General features: G+C 39.1%; 1 protein-coding gene across 3 annotated transcripts in view; it reads right to left on the minus strand.

The window, feature by feature from the left end:
- Positions 1 to 21,611, minus strand: part of AHCTF1 (AT-hook containing transcription factor 1) — a 97,232-nt gene that overhangs the window by 18,771 nt on the left and 56,850 nt on the right. For all 3 annotated transcript variants that reach the window (XM_037986109.2, XM_073011918.1, XM_037986111.2), the window contains exons 22-30: positions 19,260 to 19,404; positions 19,052 to 19,183; positions 18,145 to 18,295; positions 10,342 to 10,492; positions 9,944 to 10,051; positions 6,964 to 7,156; positions 4,983 to 5,177; positions 3,937 to 4,327; positions 373 to 496 (exon numbers count right to left, since the gene is read on the minus strand). In XM_037986109.2, coding sequence (XP_037842037.2) covers positions 373 to 496; positions 3,937 to 4,327; positions 4,983 to 5,177; positions 6,964 to 7,156; positions 9,944 to 10,051; positions 10,342 to 10,492; positions 18,145 to 18,295; positions 19,052 to 19,183; positions 19,260 to 19,404 — 1,590 coding nt within the window. The remainder of the gene's footprint in view (positions 1 to 372; positions 497 to 3,936; positions 4,328 to 4,982; positions 5,178 to 6,963; positions 7,157 to 9,943; positions 10,052 to 10,341; positions 10,493 to 18,144; positions 18,296 to 19,051; positions 19,184 to 19,259; positions 19,405 to 21,611) is intronic.

Genomic DNA, 21,611 nt, shown 5'->3' on the forward strand with positions numbered 1-21,611 from the left:
GGGTGGATCACAAGGTCAGGAGATCGAGACCATCCTGGCTAACACGGTGAAACCCCGTCTCTACTAAAAAATACAAAAACTAGCCGGGCGAGGTGGCGGCGCCTGTAGTCCCAGCTACTTGGGAGGCTGAGGCAGGAGAATGGCGTAAACCCGGGAGGCGGAGCTGGCAGTGAGCTGAGATTGTGCCACTGCACTCCAGCCTGGGCGACAGAGCAAGACTCCGTCTCAACAACAGCAACAAAAAACCCATTACCAAAATGGAGATGTTAAAGATCTAAGTGAGATCTAACATGCACAGAGTATTTTATTTCTGGTTCACGATTTCATTAAATTTATTTTAAAAAGTATTTGAATTTTTCTCCATCAACTTACCCTTCATAGACTGATGGTGCACAAAGAGAAGCTTCAATTCCTTGAACAGGGCTTAAGTGATTCAATTCTGAAAATGCCTCTGCTGCTACTAAGAGATCCTTTGTTTCTGCATCTTCTAAATTGCCTATAAGTCATACAAATAAGAATATTATTTATGCTAAATATTTAGTGATTACTGATAGTCTTGCATTATTACTTTTTAAAAAGTTGTTGGGTCTGCTTTTTTGTTCTTTTAGGTTTGCTGCTGTGTTATCAGACTGCTAACACTTTCTTTATTTTTTTTTTTTGAGACGGAGCCTCTCTCTGTTGCCCAGGCTGGAGTGCAGTGGTGCGATCTTGGCTCACGCAAGCTCCACCTCCCGGGTTCACGCCATTCTCCTGCCTCAGCCTCCCGAGTAGCTGGGACTACAGGCACCTGCCACCATGCCCTGCTAGTTTTTTGTATTTTTAGTAGAGACGGGGTTTCACTGTGTTAGCCAGGATGGTCTCGATCTCCCGACCTCGTGATCTGCCTGCCTGGGCCTCCCAAGTGCTGGGATTACAGGCATGAGCCACAGTGCCCGGCCAACACTTTCTTCTTTGAATTCTCTCAACCTAGCTCAAAAGCCCCCCCTTACCCTCTTGCTTTTCACTTTTTGCTGAATAGGCACTAATGCAACTGTTTTACATATATTAACTCACTTAATCCTCAACATCCAAGAAAGTAGGTAAGAAAACTGAAGCCTAAGGTTATACTGCCTATCCCAGCTCATGAAGCGTACTCAGTAAGTAGCTGAGCTAGGATTCAAATCTAGCTTGCTTCACTCTAGAGTTTGTGTGGTATGAAACTCCACCCACCACAAAAACAATACAGATTTCCGGCCGGGCGCGGTGGCTCATGCCTGTAATCCCAGCACTCTGGGAGGCTGAGGCAGGCAGATCATGAGGTCAGGAGTTCGAGATCAGCCTGACCAATGTGGTGAAACCCATCTCTACTAATACAAAAATTGGTCAGGTGTGGGTGCACATGCCTGTAATCCCAGCTACTCAGGAGGCTGAGGCAGAAGAATCACTTGAACCTGGGAGGCAGAGGTTGTGGTGAGCCGAGATCACGCCATTACACTCCCGCTTGGGCAATAAGAGCGAAACTCTGTCTCAAAAAAAAAATACAGATTTCTATTTGAGACTGCCTAATATTGTAAGAACAATCAGTGAAGATAATGCTATGAACATTTTTTTAATAGCTACCATTTAAACATGTTAGTAGAACAAGGCACATCTAAAGAGCAATGTAGGCCAGGAGCAGTGGTGCATGCCTGTAATCTAGCTACTTGGGAGGCTGAGGCAAAAGAATTATTTGAAACCTGGGAAGCGGAGGTTGCAGTAAGCTGAAATAGCCCCACTGTACTCCAGCCTGGGTGACAGAGCAAGACTCTGCCTCATATAAATAAGGCAGTGTAAATTTCTAGACATATGCTATTTATGTGCATAGCGCTAAAGTTCTTAGAGCAATTAATAATGCCAGTGCTTACTAAGTAAAGATATCATAGTCCAAACTTCAGTGGACTCTCATCTTAAACTACTTAAGATGCAGATTTTTTTTTTTTTTTTTTTTTTTTTTTGAGACGGAGTCTCGCTCTGTCGCCCAGGCTGGAGTGCAGTGGCCGGATCTCTGCTCACGGCAAGCTCCGCCTCCCGGGTTCACGCCATTCTCCTGCCTCAGCCTCCCGAGTAGCTGGGACTACAGGCGCCCGCCACCTCGCCCGGCTAGTTTTTTGTATTTTTTTAGTAGAGACGGGGTTTCACCGGGTTAGCCAGGATGGTCTCGATCTCCTGACCTCGTGATCCGCCCGTCTCGGCCTCCCAAAGTGCTGGGATTACAGGCTTGAGCCACCGCGCCCGGCCAAGATGCAGATTTTTATGTAAGTATGTGGTTTTACAGCTTTAGAGTTAGGAGTTACCTTTAAATAACCTTGTTAAAACTGTGTGTAGGATAAGAAACATATAAATAGGCTCAGTTTTTTGATCCACCAATTCTAGGTCAAGTCTTTCCCCTTTATTAGGGTTCCCCTGGCCCTCTTGTTAACCAAACTGGATTACAAGGGTTTGTCAATATAGTCCACCATGCTCTATGTGACATGGGAGCAGGTGCCATTTCTACCTGACTCACTGTTTGATCTTCAACACCCAGAAAAAACACAGGAGCTAACAGGAATACATACATTAGGAACTCAAAACATTTTTTGATAGGTAGAAGAATATGAAGATAATAAATTCATGAGCCACTGAACTAGTTTTTTTTTCTTTTTGAGACAGGGTCTCATTCTGTTGCCTGGGCTGGAGTACAATGGCGCAATCACAGCTCACTGCATGCTCAACCTCAACCTCCTGCGTCAAAGCAATCCTCCCCTCTCAGTGTCCTGAGTAACTAGGACTACAGATGCATGCTACCATGCCCAGCTAATTTTTTAAAATTTTTGTAGAGATGGGGTCTCCCTATGTTGTCTAGGCTGGTCTTGAACTTCTGGGCTCCCAAAGTGCTGGTATTACAGGCGTGAGCCACTGTACCCAGCCTGAACATTTATTTTCATTATCCAGTGACTATTTTGGAGGTGAGGACGGAGAGTAGAATGGAATTCTAGAAACGTAAGACCGCTGGGTAAGTTTAAAATTGCAATTTGGCAGGGCATGGTGGCTCACGCCTGTAATCCCAGCACTCTGGGAGGTCGAGGAAGGTGGATCACAAGGTCAGGAGTTCGAGACCAGCCTGGCCAATATGGTGAAACCCTGTCTCTACTAAAAATACAAAAATTAGCCGGGTATGGTGGTGGGTGACTGTAGTCCCAGCTACTCAGGAGGCTGAGGCAGGAGAATTGCTTGAACCCGGTTGGGGGGGGGGAGTGGAGGTTGCAGATCGCGCCACTGCACTCCAGCCTGGGCAACAGAGTGAGACTCTGTCTCCAAAAAAATAAATAAATAAAAATTGTAATAATTTGTTCTGTAAAGTTATTTCTCATAGCTACTGGAAGGACTTTCAAGTCAGACGATGGCATCTTACATTTCCTTCCTTAAATACTACTATTCTTTTCTAAATTTCATGGCCAAATAAAAAATGTAACACCTAAGTTCTCCTCTGAAATCTCATACCTACTCATGAAGCAAGGTAAGCCACACTTTTTAAGCCGAAAGAGTAAGATCTGTGCATTACGTCTAGGAACTAGAACACTATAATATTTAACTCTGACGCTTTCTTTTTGAGACAGGGTCTTGCTCTGTCATACAGGCTAAAGCACAGTGGTGCAATCACGGCTCACTGAGGTTTCAAACTTCTGAACACTCCCACCATGCCTGGCTAATTTTTAAATTTTTATTTTGTAAAGACAGGGCCTTGCTATGTTGACCAGGCTGGTGCTGAACTCCTGGGCTCAAGCAATCCTCCAACCTCAACCTCCCAAAGTGCTGAGATTACTAGCATTAGCCACAGTGCCTGGCTATGATGATTTTCTTATGGTGGAAAAAATTCTATTATAAACTTTATTGAGGGACATTAATAACAATTTGGAGTATTCAGAAATGAGTTCTTACGCATTTGTTTCTGCAGGTCTGAAGGAGTTACTTCTGACGCAAATGCATCTTCATCCTTTTCAGTTTGTTCAGTTACATTAGTAGTTAGTGCAGTGGAAGAGCTTTTGGGCTTACAGGCTGTGAAAACAGTCTCTTCAAGGTCTTCCGGTGATGGGGCATCCTGATACTCTAAGGTAGTCTCATCGGATGTGATTGAAACACTGCTGTTTCCTTTGCTCACATCCAGTTTCTCTAAACTTTGTGACCCCACATCCATTTCTTGATGCTCCTTTTCAGGGCTGTTCAGGAAAAAAGATGTGGTCCTATCTTTGCTCTTCAGCCATTCAGTTTCTGCTGGAACTGCACATTTTTTAGGCGTAGTAAATACTTCTAATTTGCTATCATCTGCAGCCTGTAAAGATTTTGAAAAGAAAAAAATTAGTAAATATCACAGTTAAGTCTAGTCCTAAGCTACCCATCCCAGTCATACCCACGCTTTCTTTGCAGTTTTTATCCAAACTCTCTCCTTAATAAAAATTCATTTATTCTAAATCCATTCTCTTCTGGTACATAAAAGTTAATGGTGGCTAATGTTTCCCTAATTGGTAATATACCAGTATTTTCAGAAGACTAAAACACAGAACAGGCTAGATGACCAATAATCACTGAAAGGTTCCTATTAATCTACAGTGGATCTAAAGACACACCCTCCTAAATATACAACCAGCTAGAAACAACACAGTATAAGGTAAAAACAAACATAAAAGAAGGACTAAAAATTAGGAGGTTTGAATCCTAGTCCCAATTCTACCACCATATATCTAGTTGACTACAGCCAACTTGGTGCTTCCGAGCCCTATTTATCTGTAAGATGACATGTTTGGTTTAGCCAATGGTCCCAGTATTTCTTTCAGAACTAACCTTTTCTGATTTCATTACTAGCTACAAGGTTATATACGAAAATCTACTGGGGTATTTAAAAAACTGATTTATGTAACTTTTTACTTGTCAGAGCTAATATATTCTTATTAAAAAATGTCTTTTCTCCCAATTATTATCAAACTTACTCCAGGAATCCATTTTGGGTTGACATCTTCTTCCACAAATGAAATTCTAGTTTCTTTAAGTCGTTGAGGAGACCTTCCAGGTGATGGAGAGGGAGATGCTAAAGGTGTTGATCGAAGAGCAGACCTCAGGATGGACTGAGGAGTGAACTCAGAAAATCCAGAAGTAGTAACTGACATGGCCAAACTTTTAGCTTTCTATGATAAAGAGCAAATGGAATTACACCATGAAAAGTGGTTATATAAAAACAGACTGGGTCAACTGAGTCACAATAGTGGTTATATTCTCATCTCCATTAACGGATCAACAGAAATATTTATTCCAGATTTCTGCAAAGAAAATACAAAATTCTTCCAGAGCTTTTTATATGTAAGTCTACGAAACATAAAACTGCATCCATAATTTTTCTAAAAGCATTATTTCCAACCTAAATTCAACTAAAAAATAAAGTGCCAATTAGTAAGATAAATTACTTAACATTATAGAATTATACAAATCTATTACAGAAAACTACAGTAAGACTGTAGTATGTTTCAGAAAAAAAAATCATCACACAAATCCAATAACCAAATTATGTATCAGAATCCTCTGAAGATTTAGTATAATGAATACAAATAATCTGAAATTAGCATGTAAATTTATTTAGCAGAGATAATTCCTTCACTTAACTTAGCCTCTAAAGGCCTAGTAAACAAATTACTGAATCCCATTAGATTATAACAAATTGTTAGACATGTTACAAGATCATAACAATTCTTTTTTCTAGACTATTCTGGCAGCAAGTATAAAATTACTCCAATTTCATTTCATTTGAACCTAGCTGCAGAGGATACAAAGTGTGCTTTTTTTTTTGACAAATGAAGAAAAATACTATACTGAATATTAACTTATTGAAACCTAATCTTCTTTTCAACTTATTTTAATAACTATTTTAGGAAGAGCATTTATTGAGGTATCTTTTATTCAACTAGAAAAATAAGGATTCCCTAGCTTCGCTATAAATGCTTGATATCCAAACAGAGAACCGAGGGACAATGGGGAGGGGTGAGGGAGAAAGAAAGCTTCTGGGTTTCAATCCAGAACATTAGTCAAGGGGCTAGGAAGATAGTATGTTAAAAAAAAAAACTAGGGCCGGGCGCGGTGGCTCAAGCCTGTAATCCCAGCACTTTGGGAGGCCGAGACGGGCGGATCACGAGGTCAGGAGATCAGTACCATCCTGGCTAACACGGTGAAACCCCGTCTCTACTAAAAAATACAAAAAACTAGCCGGGCGAGGTGGCGGGCGCCTGTAGTCCCAGCTACTCGGGAGGCTGAGGCAGGAGAATGGCGTGAACCCGGGAGGCGGAGCTTGCAGTGAGTTGAGATCCGGCCACTGCACTCCAGCCTGGGCGACAGAGCCAGACTCCGTCTCAAAAAAAAAAAAAAAAAAAAAAAAAACTTTAAAAATGGAAAAGTTTAAAAAGACCACCACTAGCAGATATCACAAGTTGAGTGCTGTGATTTCTCAGCTAATAACTTATGAGATGGGAAAAGGCAATTTAAAGAGGGATACCAAAGTAGGAAGGAGTAACAGTTTTGTCAAAGGAGTCAAAGAATTTAAATAAATACAAATAAACCGAAGAACTAAATAGCATTTGATAGAAGAAATAACAGCATAATGATATCAGAAATGGAGCTTATGTAAAAATAAAAAAAAAAACCTCAAGAACCTGAAAGTATTACAAATGACAAAGGCAAATTTGCAATAACCACACAGAACCTTATATTACATTTAAGAAAATAATGTAATTGTTAACTTTAAGCAGGAAGGGATAAATTTAATCAGCTCTGTTTTTAGAAGATGTGAAAATATAAAAAGATGCTTAAAGCATTTCCCAGCACTCCCCAAATGTATCAGTTATAAATTGCTTATTTTTCTCCTTGCTACTTGAAAAATAAGAGCAATCTAGTTTCACTGTGAATGCTAGATGCATAAATACTAACCTTAACTACAAGAGGAGTTTCAAGCAAATGTAATTCTGAAGTCCTGGAGATAGCCTGAGGTGATCCTTTTAATTGCGAACTTGAGGACAGTGAACGGGATACTAGGTACAAAGGAGATTTCACGGAGCATTGCTGAATAAACTCCGAACACTGAGAAGGCTGGGGGACAGGCTGAACAACCAAATCTAGCAGTCTGTAATCAGAATGTGCATTTATTGAGTTATACTGAAAAACCAAAAGAATTTAGTACCCCATTTAATCAGACCTCTATATTCACTGGTAACTATGACAGCCACATGCAAATACAAATTCAGTCAAGTATATTAATGTAATCCAAAGTGCCACTATGCATTCAAAAAGTCAGAAAATTATTCATAGCAAAACAGAATTAAGAATTGCATGTAGCAACTGATTTTTAAAAAGAGTTTGTGTCGTCCTCCTTCCCTTTCCCTACATTTACTGAGCTCTTGCTATGTGCCTAGCATCTATTTTCAAGTGAAGATGAACTGCCAATTATTTAAAACACTAAAGAAAAACAGGACAAAGCTTCCCTGGCAATTCATTTACTACAATTCATTAACATGCAAAATATCCATTCACTTACATGTAATATATATAATGAAAATTGGTTCATTTTGCCTTTATGGTTCTGATTACAATAAAGACTAGACTGACCACCCCCTCCCCACAACCAAAAGTTAACTTTTTCAAATCAGTGAGTTTGGTGACAAAGTACAATGTTAAGACTCTACTACAAGGTTTTCCGTAATGTCCTAGTCCCAGTGATAAAACTGATCCCACTGATTACTTGTGGTGAGCATGTATAATCCAAGTAAGTTTTAAAGTTTAATATACAGATAAATTTCAACTCAAAAGTCGAGTTTTCAGGTGGTAATTTTTGGTGGACCATTTGCACAGGTCACTCTTTTCTCAATTTCCTAATAAACAGTCTATCTTATGGTTGTATTTCCTAGCAGTAAAAACAAACCCTTTTTATTTCCCCCAAATGCCAACGTGGCTCACCTGAGAATAACCAGAAAAGGAGAGTATGCTCTGGAGCCCAGAAATACAAACTTGTAGTTGCAGGACCCTCTTTGTCATTCTATCTATCAGGGCAGTAGACCCACACAGGTGACAGTGGGGAAATATTTAAAGGTCTTCCCACTTGTTATTCTGTATCAAACACAGCTTTTAGATTTCTACCAAACCAAGAATATCCAATCAGGCTGCTAGACATTTCTTTTCTTCTAGACTCTCTTCTTTCTCTATCTCATTTGCATTTAAATTCTGTACTTGGATTCAATTCAAACTTGGAAAATAGTTTGTTCACTTTTATACTGAGCTATCCCAAAGGAACATTGTTAAATGTTTGCATTGTGTTAATATTTATGTTTAAGGTACCTATTTATGAATAACTGCTTCTCAAAAGCAAGGACTGTGCAACAAAAGCAACCTACCAAGTCAAAGCAAAGGAAAATCTTCTAAGAAAAATCTTCTTAAGGTATTTTCTAAATGAAATGTGAAATATTGCACTAGGTCTCAGGTCTTCAATCCTGAGACCAAATATTCTTTCAGAACTAACCTTTTCTGATTTCATTACTATCTGCAGGTTATATACAAAAATCTACAGTAGTATTTAAAAAATTGATTTATGTAACTTTTTACTTGTTAGAGCTAATATATTTTTTACTATAATCCATATAAAGAATGCATCCTATATCACATAAAAATATCAATTACATAAATTAGCACTTTAGCCTTACTATACGATGTACCCACGAATGTTATCTATTTTGCTGTATTTCATTGCAAGATATACTGTCTACCCAGTAATGCAAACTCAGTATGAAAAACACATAAGGTAAACATTCAAAACCCAATTGGCTCTCTTCCATCTGAGCTAATGCTGGCTTTAAAAAATTCTCATAACACTTCTTTAAGGACCTGAGGCCATTAATCAACGGTCTTTTAACTTCTATTATTGCTCCCCGCAACCTCAGAGCTATTAAATTACAAAAAGACCAAGGGGACTTGCAGCAAAAAACAAAAACAAAAAAAAACAGAACTACTGGTAGAAAAAAAAGAATGTCAGTAATAATGACTTTCATTTAAAATATCTTCTTTCCACTTAAAATACCATCTTACCAGAGTAAATAAAGGGAAACAACCTAACTAAATTTAGTGCAAAAAAAGAAAAATCCTTTCAACCTTTAAAATATGTCTATTATTATACTCTGTACTTTTGGCCTCAGGTGTTTGTATGACCTTACCTCAAGTATCTTTTTCTTAGTATCAAAAATTCAGATAATCTTGTAATGATTATCTATAATCATTATAAATACTTTAAACAATGTAATTTTGTCCTTGATAAAACAATAAAAAATTTGCAATGATCCTGGGCATATTAAGAATAATCAATACATTAAGATACATACTCTGTTCTCTGTGGTAGATAATTATGAACACTTTTCAACTAACCAATGCTCGTAAGTAAATACTTGGAATCACAATTTTATCTTGGATACAAAACTTCAAGTTAACTATTTTTGTAACACCACAGGTAAGATGTAAAAGTGCTGCATCTGAAGCAACACAAGACATTTTAGTAGGCAATGCTGAACAGAAGAAAGCTTCGGTGAGCTACCCAAGATTAATTTGTAACTAAGTATAAAAACAACTTTCATTTAGAGGTCTAGTAACAAGGAGGTAACAAGGAAAATAAGTTAACAGTTTGCTCATGAGACAAACTTCACTCCTGTCCACTAAGCAGTATGAAATTATTAAACAAATGTTTTAAGAGTACACTACCTGATGTAAAATTTCCTAAAATTACTGCTGCCCAAAGTATAATAAAAAGCAAACATTAAAATATTCATTTAATAATTTAAGATAGTCTATAAAATGTTAAAGATAATTAAAAATTGTAATTGTAATTACCAACTAACATTGTGTCTTTAAGAATGATTTAATAAATTCTTACCTAGAAATTTTTTGTGATGCTTTTGAAATTGGTGTTCCAAAAAACGCCTCAGGCAGCTCTGGAGCTGGGAGCGAATACACTATAGGAGATGGTTCTTCTATTTTTGAACTACAAAAATAAAGATTTAACTTCTAATGTATCACAAGGAGCACTGGTAACAAGTGGATTAGATGGGAGAACAAAGGGTTTTCATTTTTTTTTTACTTTGTACATTTCCGCATTGCTTACAAATAACAATGAACATTTCACTTTTAAACGTTTTTAAAAATTCTTCTAAGAAACAGAGTTTATCTTTTTTACATACACTAACACTAATAAACTTAGGCAATGAGAGTGGATGCTGATGTCCAGTAAAGATTAACAAGCAGCATGACTATGAAACACGTAAGAAAACATACCTATTGTAAGGTGTGGTGCTACTTATAGGTTCTTTGCTTGCCCAGACTTCTCCAATTTTAGATAACACATTGTTGATGAAAACAGATCTTGTCAACACAGTTCCTGTTACAACTTGCTTTGGAACTGCTGATAATGGCTTGGGTCTAGAAACTGTAAAATGAAGAATGTTGGAATTAACTGCATCTCTAACAAACAGGGTTTTAATAAAAGCATATGAAAGAATGATTACAAAAAACAACCACACATTACGTGGTAAGAGTAGCTAAAAATTATAGATATAATTTTTGTTTTTTTAAGACCAGTCTTGCTGTCACTCAAGCTGGAGTGCAGTGGCATGATCTCGGCTCACTGCAACCTCTGCCTCCTGGGTTCAAGTGATTCTCTGGCCTCAGCTTCCCAAGTAGCTGGGATTACACGCATAGCCACCATGCCCGGCTAATTTTTTTTTTTTTTTTTGAGACAGAGTCTTGCTCTGTCGCCCAGGCTGGAGTGCAGTGGCATGATCTTGGCTCGCTATAACCTCTGCCTGCGAGGCTCAAGGGATTTTCCTGCCTCAGCCTCCTGAGTAGCTGGGACTACAGGCATGCGCCACCATACCCTGCTAATTTTTGTATTTTTTGTTTGTTTGTTTTTGTTTTTGAGACAGAGTCTCGCTCTTGTTGCCCAGGCTGGAGTGCAGTGGTGCGATCTCGGCTCATTGCAAGCTGTTTCCCGGGTTCACGCCATTCTCCTGCCTCAGCCTCCCGAATAGCTGGGACTACAGGTGCCTACTACCAGGCCCAGCTAACTTTTTGTATTTTTTAGTAGAGACGGGGCTTCACCGTGTTAGTTAGGATGGTCTCAATCTCCTGACCTCATGATCCACCTGCCTCGGCCTCCCAAAGTGCTGGGATTACAGGCATGAGCCAACATGCCCAGCCATGTGTTTTGTTTTAAACAAATTGAAGGTCTGTGGCAACCCTGTGTCCAGCAAGTCTACTGGCACCATTTTTTCAACAGCATATACTTACTCCACTGACTAGCTGTTCCCCCTTGTCTCTCCCTTTCCCCAAGGACCTCCCTTATTCCCTGAGACTGACAGTATCTAAAAATTAAGCCAACAAATAACCCTACAAAGATCTCAGGTGTTCATGTGAAAGGAAGAGTCGCATGTCTATGACTTTAAATCAAAAGCTAGACCTCCTATGCCAGTTAGCCAAGTTGCAAATGCAAAAAAGAACCTGAAGGAAATTAAAAGTGCTACTTCAGTGAACACATGAATGGGAAGTCAATGCCTGGCTTCAAAGGACAGGGTGACTCTGCAGTTAGGGGTTAATGTACTCGATGACTTTAAATTAAAAGCAATCACCATTCCAAAAATCTCAAGGCCCTTAAGAATGATGGGAAATCTACTATGCCTGCCTTCTATCCATGGAAAAAGTCTAGATAAGAACACATCTGTTGACAGCATGGTTTACTGAATATTTTAAGCCTACTGTTGAGAACTACTCAGAAAAAAAGTCTTTTCAAATATTACTGCTCACTGATAATGCACCTGGTCACCCAGGAGCTCTGATGATGTACAGGGAGACGAATGCTGTTAGCAGGCATGAAAACACAACATCCATTCTGTAACCCTGGATCACAGAGTCATCTCGATTTTCAAGATATAATTTAGAAATACATTTCATAAAGCTACAGTTGTCACAGACAGTGATTCCTCTGAGAGATCTGAACAAAGTCCTTTGAAAACCTTCTGGAAAGGATTCACCATTCTGGATGCCATTCAGCACATTCATAATTCCTGGGAGGAGTCAAATTGTACAATAAGAGGAGTTTGGAAGAAGGTGATTCCATCTTTCATGAGTAACTTTGAGGGCTTCAAGACTTCAGTGGAGAAGACACCCGCAGATATGGGAAAGAGCAAGAGAACTAGAAAGAAGCAGAGCCTGGGTCAGGCATGATGGCTCATGCTTGTAATCCCAGCACTTTCACAAGCCAAGGTGGGAGGATCACCTGAGGCCATGAGTTTGAGAACAGCCTGGGTGACGTAGTGAGGCCCTCTCTACAAAAAATAGCCAGGCATGGTGGCACAAACCTGTAGTCTCAGCCACTCAGAAAGCTGAGGCAGGAGAATCACTTAAGCTCAGGAGGTCAAGGCTACAATGCGCTATGATCATGCCACGGTACTAGAGTGTCTGTGACAGACTAAGACCTTGTCTCTTTAAAAAACAAAAATAGACTAAAGATGTGATAAATTGCTGTAATCTCATGATAAAACATGAATAAATGAGGAATTGCTTCTTACAGATAGACAAACAAGTGGATTCTTGAGACGGAATCTACAGTGTTGAAATGAGAAAGTGTAAACAGATGGAGGGTCTCCAGGGATTACAGGAATTTCACATTTAAAAGAGAAAAGTATAATACATAAGCGATATTTTAATTACTAGCTCCTCTAAAGAGGAATCTAGTAAAAATACCCTAAACTTTCTAGCTAAAAGAGGGTATAAAACCTAAAAAAAAAAAAAAAAAAAAAAAAAAGCCCGAGGCTATTTAATTTCTCAGGGACCGGGTGTCTTTCCCAGGACAGGAAAACGGTTGTGTATCAAACACCTCCTCCTCAGAACCCAAAATTCTTGAAAATGGCCGGATTCTGTCATATATAAATTCCCAATTTGGGTATTTTAACAAAGCCTTTTTATAAAAAGCTATAAGAGCCGGAATCAGATCCTTTTAAATGAGATAAACAATACAACTGAACCTTCAAAAAACTAAAAACAACTAACGAAGCAAACAAAAAGTGACTGCTGCTCCCACTGTAGCCTTGCTGAACTTGCTAACCTTTGGACTTATCTGTCCCATAAATGGCAGGAAATAGCTAGCGGGGGGGGGGGGGGGGGGGGGGCACTTACCCACATGCTAGGACCACTAAAAAGGGTGGTGGCTCATTTTTCTAACCAGCTTGACATGGGGGCCACAAAATGGCCCCCATGTCTTACCACAGTGGTCACAAGTTGCCTAGTAATGAGAAAAGCTTAAAAACAAACCATGGGTCAGACATTAATGGTCTAGGTCCTCAGTTATCCAGAGTGCTAAAAACAGACACCATTCGCTTACTGATGGGAGGATGTTACAACAGAAACTTAAACTAAGAGGCAGCCACATCAAGGTGTGCCAGATGCTCAGCCCACCTCCCAGGAACTGCCCCTACACAAATGCTCAACCACTGTTGGTAAAATGTATTCTCGTCAAAAGGACCTAAAACACAAACCCTTTCAGAACTCTGAAGGTAACAAAGTCTTTGTTTGTAAATCAGAGTAACATCATAAAAAGCGGCCGAGAAAAACAAAGTATACAATGCTGTCCTCACCTGGAGTTAAGGAGGCTAACAGCCTACGATCCCTGACTAGATAGAGCCTTGTCTTCAGGACAGGCTAAGGCCATCCCATCTCCACAGACGCTAAGTATGCTTTCTCTGTAATCCATGCCTACAGTGCATTTTTTTTTTGAGGCCTCCTGACTGCAGACAATAAGGAGGTTAATCATATTAAAAATATTACAGCTATTAGAGGCGGCAGTACAGTTACCTAAAAGGGTAGTGGTGGCCTACTGCCAGGGTCACCAAAAAAAATAAAAAATAAAAATTTGAGGTTATTAAAAATAATAATAACCTAAAGATACAGCTACTAAAAAGACAACCCAAACATGTGAACTTTACAAATGACCCTGATCCCAGACATCCTACTCCACAAGTTCCAGCCTCAGTGTTCACCTTTGGAATTAAAGTCAAATGGGAAGAGTATTTTCCACATTTAGATTCAGAAGGATGAACTAATAATGACCAAAAAAAAGAAAAAAAAAATCTAGATTCCCAAAAACCTAGGGTGGTCTATAACTAAATATGGTCATAGATCATTGTATTATGGTAAAAAACAAAACAAATCTTATGCAATTAGTTAATAAAGATACCTGATCTAAAAGATAAAACATCAAGGATCTAACAGGTGTCTCCAATTTGTACAACATAACACCCAGATCAGGCTCCCTTGTGACTCCACTAACCTGAGCTGTCCAGCTGGGGTGGCATGCCAGGAAAAGACTGACAAGAAGACTTTACAGTGATGCCCCAGCACCCAAAAACTTCAGGTACCTACTAGCGTAGACACCTTTACTGGCTAAATAAAAGCCTTCCCTTGTCACACACAAAAAGACAAACGAGGTTGTCAGAGTTTTAATCAAAGACATCGTCTTGGGGTTTTTGGCTTACTCTGACCAATCCAGAGTGACAACAGAACTGCCTTCATTTACAAAGTTACTCAGGGGGTGTCCTCTGCCTTGGAAATTTAATAAAGGAGGTTACACACAACTTAAGAAACCTCAGTCATCTAAAAAGGTCAAGCATAGTAATAACACCATAAGGGTCATGCTAGCCAAACTATGCCAGGAAACTCAAAAACTGACTAAAGCTCCTTCCCGTCACACTATCACGCGTGCTGAAAGGGAGTGGGACTTGGCCCTTTCCAATTACTATACAGAAGAGCTTGCTTGGCATGATTAAACCTTCAACGTGCGCTGCTGTTGAGACCAAGAGGGCAGTAAAACATGCTGTCGATTTTAAAACATACAAACTCTTGGCCGGGCGCGGTGGCTCAAGCCTGTAATCCCAGCACTTTGGGAGGCCGAGACGGGCGGATCACGAGGTCAGGAGATTGAGACCATCCTGTCTAACACGGTGAAACCCCGTCTCTACTAAAAAACACAAAAAAACTATCCGGGCGAGGTGGCGGGTGCCTGTAGTCCCAGCTACTCGGGAGGCTGAGGCAGAAGAATGGCGTGAACCCAGGAGGCGGAGCTTGCAGTGAGCTGAGATCCGGCCACTGCACTCCAGCCTGGGCAACAGAGTAGGACTCCATCTCTCAAAAAACAAACAAACAAACAAAAAACAAACTCTCAAAATATGTGAAACCACAATCTTCCAGTTCCCACTGAGGTTAAGCTTCACCCATATTAACCTACAGACTGGGTTCACCGTAAGACTCAAAAATCCCAATCACCTCCAGACCAACTAAACTCTGTTTGGACCATGTGCTATTAACCACTCACTCTTCTCCTAAAATTCAGGGGCTCAGACCCTAAAAACCATCATTCCTGAGTGAATGCTGCACCAGAGCCCTCAGATCAGGCTCTACTAGGTTCAACTTATTCCTATAAGCCAGTCTCTGACTTCCAGCGAAGGAATATTACACATTAAGTAAAACGTGCCCTTGCCATACTCGATATATTCAAACTTTCCCCCTTACAGAACTCTCCATACTCATTACTCTTCTGTAAAATAAAAAAATCTTAACTGGTGATAAATTACCATATAAAAAATAAACTCTTTCTCCCTCTACTGTTTAGTCCCTTTTATTACTGTGACTGATGGTCTCTGGAAAGACAATATACTAGTTAATTTCTCCCGCATCATAGAAAAGGGAAAGAATCTGTCCCAGTACTAAATATACTAGAGACAATACACTAGTCGATTTCTCCTGCATCACAGCAAAGGGAAAGAATCTGTCCCAATACTGAATATACGATACACACCCACAAGCCTAGCTTGTCCAAGCCATGCAATTTGTGGTGACCTCAAACTTCATTTTCACCCCACAAAACTGGAGCAAGCTCCCCTTTCCTGCAGTTATCCCCTCCACAAAAACATTCCTTATGTCACCTTGACTAACACATCTATAGTAAATACTACTTACTGCATAAGTCCTACTAAACTATTCAACTGTAGGTCAAATATACAGGCACTATGATACTCTTTCAACACAGACTTACTACACTGACAAAAGATCTGACCCAAAAGGGAGGTACCGGCTGCTGCTTCTGACACTACCACCTGCCACCTCAATACAACTCACTACTGTCCTGACACAATCACCATTCATATTTCAATGTTAAAAATAGTATTTTAAAATATTTAGTATTTTAAAATATGTTTTAATAATAGAGACAACCCACTAAATAAAACTCACGACAAAGAGTGCCAAACTCCAGTCTCTAGTATATACAAGCAGACATGCCAACAACTTATGATAACATTTCAGCTGACTAAAGAGACTGAGCCCATCTTTGATGTGGGCCTCTGTCTCCCTTATATAAAGATGACACCTAAAGCCAAATAACATACTATTAAATGTCTCTATCTTCAGACAAATACATATCCCTCTGAGGCATCTATTCCTCTACATGCTAAGCAAACAAAAAGTGACTGCTGCTCCCACTGTAGCCTTGGTTAACTTGCTAAACCTTTTGACTTATCTGTCCCATAAATGGCAGGAAATAGCTAGCTGGGGGAGCACTTTCCAAATGCTAGGACCACTAAAAAGGGCGGTGGCTCATTTTTCTAACCAACTTGACATGGTGGCCATGAAATGGCACCCAAAAAAATATATACCCCACTGCCAGGCTGCCTTGGATTCTTTCCCTTCACCCTGTTTAACATTAACTTATCCCTACGTCTTGAACCTCTCAATAAAATCTGTATCTTCCAAATTTAAAAAAATTCAACCATAGCTGCTCTTACTACAATACCAGCCATTACAACCTCTCCTGAGAGATTTTGAAATATATTTAAATTTAGCATCTAAAAATTTTCACTCCTTTAACATCTCTAGACACGCATCCCTGATCAACATTAAAAAGTTACAAAAAAAACTGACCTCCGGCTCTCAGCCCTCAAGAATGAGGAGTGACATATCTCCAGGGAGAAAATTTGTAAACAGAGAGAGAGAGAGAGTCTCCCAGGATTACAGAAATTTAATCAACAATCAGCCTGTTTTACAGCCTCCCGCTATTTAGCCGGTTTCTTCCTAAACCCTATGTAAAATATTAGTCACCTACTTTGTTAAAACCATCTCCTGACAAGCCAACAACTTATATTATAGATAAACCAGAATGAACTTTCTTTACCACCATACTAAAGTCTCCACCCCAGGAGGTGCTACAGCTTCCTTACCATGACAGAGACCTATATACTGACATAATAACTAAGTCTACACAACCGGGACTCCTTCACATACGACGACACAACCTCTCCCCTCTCCAGAAAACCCTCCTGTCACTCTCCCTCAGCTGGACACTGCTTTGGAGAATCCTCCCGGTGTTGTCCTCCTTACTTAGAAGCCAAATAATAAAAAGTACGATTGACCAAAACCTGCCTTCTTATAGAGTAGTTTGTTACTCAACAGGCATTTAGAATATTACATAAACTTAAGATGACAGGGCAGAGGCACGGTTTGAGAGGACTGACTCATTCTGAAAGAAGTTCTATGGCTAAAATGCTACCGAGAAACTCTAGTGAAAGGAAGAGTAAATTGACATGGCAAATTTCACTGTGTCGTCGTAAGAAACTGTCGCAGCCACCTCAACCTCCAGTAATCACCATGCTGATCAGTCAGCAGCCATCAACACTGAGACAAGACCCTCTATTGGCAAAAGGATTACACCTTACAGAAGGCTCAGATGATCGTTAGCATTTTTTAGCAATATTTCATTTCAAAATTAAGGTATGCACACTGGTTTTAAGAATAATGCTACTGCACACTTAAAAGTATAGTGTAAACATTATGCAACGGGAAACCAAAAATTCAGAAGACTAGCTTTATCGTGATAGTCACTTTATTGCAGTGATCTGGAACCAAACCAGCAATATCTCCAAGGCATGCCTGTAAGTGTTAGCGAAAGTAGCTAAATTTAAGGTGGTTTCAGAAAAGTAATTATTCAGTGTCATTTTTGATCCAATAGATTATGATATTCTTCAATGAAATTCTTACCTAATCGAAAAACTGATGATGTTGACAGATGATAAGGCTTAGCTCGTTCAACAGCTAATTTTCGATGGACTCTAGGAAGGATTTTTCCATACTGGTCTAATATAGAATTTCGAGCCAGTGATCTCTCCCGCAAACGAGGATCACGATCATTCTATTAAATATCAAAATTGGTAAGAAATTTAACCTTCAAAATGTTAGGTGCTATAATTCTATATTTACCATTTAAAATAAAACTACGAATATCCAAAAATATCTTCCTCCTACCTACATATCCATTTTTCCAAACCAAGAACTTCATCCACATATCTAATTGTTTTATCAATCCTTACCCATCAATAAATTCCAAATCTCTGCTACCAAGCCTTCGTTCTTCACAACTAATAAAAACAATGGTTATTAAGCATCCATACGTGTCAGGCAACATTCTACTTTACACACATCTCTATGCATCCTCAAAACCACCTCACAAGGAGACGTTATCATTTTATAGTTGATAAAACCAAGACTGAGAGTGTGTCCCAAGCACACAGAGTAAATGAAGAATTAGTCTGACCCTCGAAGTCCAATGATCTTGTACTATATGACCCTTACTGCTGGCCTCTATGTCGTCCTCTACCACACAATGATCTTTGTACTATGTAACTCCTACTGCTGGCCTCTACATCTTCCTCTTGTTTTCCCTGAGTGAAATGGCATTATTGTAGGCAGACATCAGAACATAAATGGCATACATAAAAGAATCAGGTAGTAATACCGTGTTCCCAATTCTGTTACAGAGATAACTGAGGATTCAAAGTAATGCTAGGCACAGTGGTTACCAAACTGTAATCTCTTATATAACAAACCAAAAAAGTCTCCAGTTTTCCTTATTCTCTTATCCCCCATAATAAGACAACTTGAATCATACCATAACATTAATCTTCAGAGTTTGGTTCAGCTTCAAGGCAGGCACATAATTGGCACGCTGCAAATGGTGCACTAAAAGGAATTCATGATTCTGAACACTGGCACTGGACTGCAAAAAATTCACTAAACATTCCTAAAAAGAACAAAATAGACTGTCAACTACCAATTTATCTTGAATTTCTAACAAGTTTACATGGGTAAGTAATTACCTGCTCTGTGTCTGTAAACGGTAGCTTCAGTAAATCTTCCATTAATCCCATTTCCTGACAGACTTCATACATGTGCTTTAGTAACTCCTCTATATTCAACCTATTGCAATGTTGCCGCAAAAAACTCCAGGCTTCAACCATGCATCTGAAAGCATATTTATCAAAGTTTAGTTTTAGAAAAATTTATTTAAATGTACAAAACAAGAAATCTAAATGGAGAATCTCAAAGATACTTTGTAAAGTATCTTTACAAATAATTTAAAAGTACTTAAAAAAATTTGTTGAATACTAAGTACTGCATAATGAATCTTGCTAATAATGTCAGTAAAACCACATGTTTAAAGAATTTTATGCTGCTTTTTAGACATAAAATAATAAAAAAGCAAAGTACACAAAACTTCAAAGAAGACAAAAAACTAATGTGGCCTGGATAGAGCTGAATGACTGGTGTGGTGTGACAGAGGAACGTCAGGCTTTTAAAGCAGTGACACTCAGTGGGAAGCGTGGGAGAGACAGAGACCTACACGTGGAATCAAGCACACTGTGTTCATGAGGAAGGGAGAGCAGAGCTTAGCAGTAGATGTTTTTTGGTTGATTTGCAGCAAGATTAGATTGGAGAACTTGGGTTAAATGTGGCAGTCTCAGACACCATGCAGAGGTGCTGAGACGTCCTTTGGTGGGCAATAAGATCATTTAAATGAAGGAGTGTTTCTTACACAGAAGTCTCCCAGAATCAGGTGGGAGGTTTTTTTTTTTAATTTTTATTTATTTATTTGTTTAAATGCCAGTGTTCAACTCATACCCCGCTGACAGCATTGTCTTGAAGGTTCACTTGAGCATATCTATAAAAATTATAATTAGATATAGGTCAGGACGAAATGATCCCAATGCAAAGAATATAGTCTACAGAAACACCAGCAAAAATTGCATAAAGATTAAGTGTAAGAATATACAGTGAGAGCCTGGCATAGTGGCTCATGCCTGTAATCCCAACACTTTGAGAGGCTAGGGTGGGCAGATCACTTGAGCCTAGGAGTTCAAGACCAGCCTGGGCAATGTGGTGAGACCCTAACTACAAAAAATACAAAAATTGGCCCGGCATGGTGGTGTGTGCCTGTCGTCCCAGCTATTCAGGAGGCTGAGGTGGGAGGATTGCTTGATCCTAGGAAGTCATGACTGCAGTGAGCTATGATCATGCCACTGCACTCCAGCCTGGCAGACAGAGCAAGATTCTCTTTTTGAAAAAAAAAAAAAGAATATATGGTGAAACAATGAATTATGATGTAGCCCTGTATGAGGAAAATATGTATTAACTTGGAAAATCATTAGTTTTTTAAAAAGCAAGTTAAAAACAGTATGAAAATGATAATTTTAAAAATTAACCAATAAAACTTCTGTTTACATACTTATTTAAATAGAAAAGAAAAAGTTCTGAAGATATACACTAAGAATGGTAGTGATCACTCTGGCAGTTAAAATTTTTGGAGAGGCCGACGACTTCCAAGGCAGAATAAAAATGGCAACCCTGCACCGCCCCAGACTGTCTGTCAACACAGAGTTACTCGGGGAGGCAAACGGTACCACTCTTGGCAGATCAGGGCCATCTGCTAATTTTGTTGTTCTGGGACTAGAATATTTTCACATATTCCACAGGGCTTATACAGGCCAACAAGTCAAGAAGCACAATGTGTAGAGGTATTCCCTAAAAATTCACATATGAAATTGTCTCGTACTTCTCTTACTAGACAGTGGAATCATTATAACTTGAGTATAGAAGAGTGTTCATCTGTGTCCATGTGCACAGAAATATGGTCATTTTTCCCTAAACCAAAATCTAGAAACCTTAAAAGCAGAACACTTTTGAACAAAGAAAAATAGAGAATAAAATGAACATTTCATTATTAAATTTCACAACAAGGTTGATTTCCCTAATGTATACAAAGTGGCTATAAATCAGTAAGATAAATCCCAACAACACAGGAAAAAAAGCCAAAGATTTTAATGGGCAGGTCACAAAAAGAAATAGCTCTTTAAAAAAAAGATACTTTTATTATTATAGTGAGACCGAACATATTAAAACTACCATTTTTACCTATGAGATGAAGAGATAAAAAATACTTGGCACACTGTGTTGATAAAAGACATAGCACATGGTAATTGAGAGGAGGATTAAGTTGGCATAACCCTGATGGAGGGCAAATTGCCCTACTTGTCAAAATTAAACTACCAAAATTACGAGGGCAAACATCTTTTCACCCTAGGATTTTATTCTGTAAATTGGCACATGTGCAATATGTGTGGTTACTCATCATAGCATTGTTTAAAATGGCTAAAGGTTGAAACAACCTAAAT

Source organism: Chlorocebus sabaeus, chromosome 25, assembly GCF_047675955.1.
Source record: "Chlorocebus sabaeus isolate Y175 chromosome 25, mChlSab1.0.hap1, whole genome shotgun sequence".
NCBI lineage: Eukaryota > Metazoa > Chordata > Mammalia > Primates > Cercopithecidae > Chlorocebus > Chlorocebus sabaeus.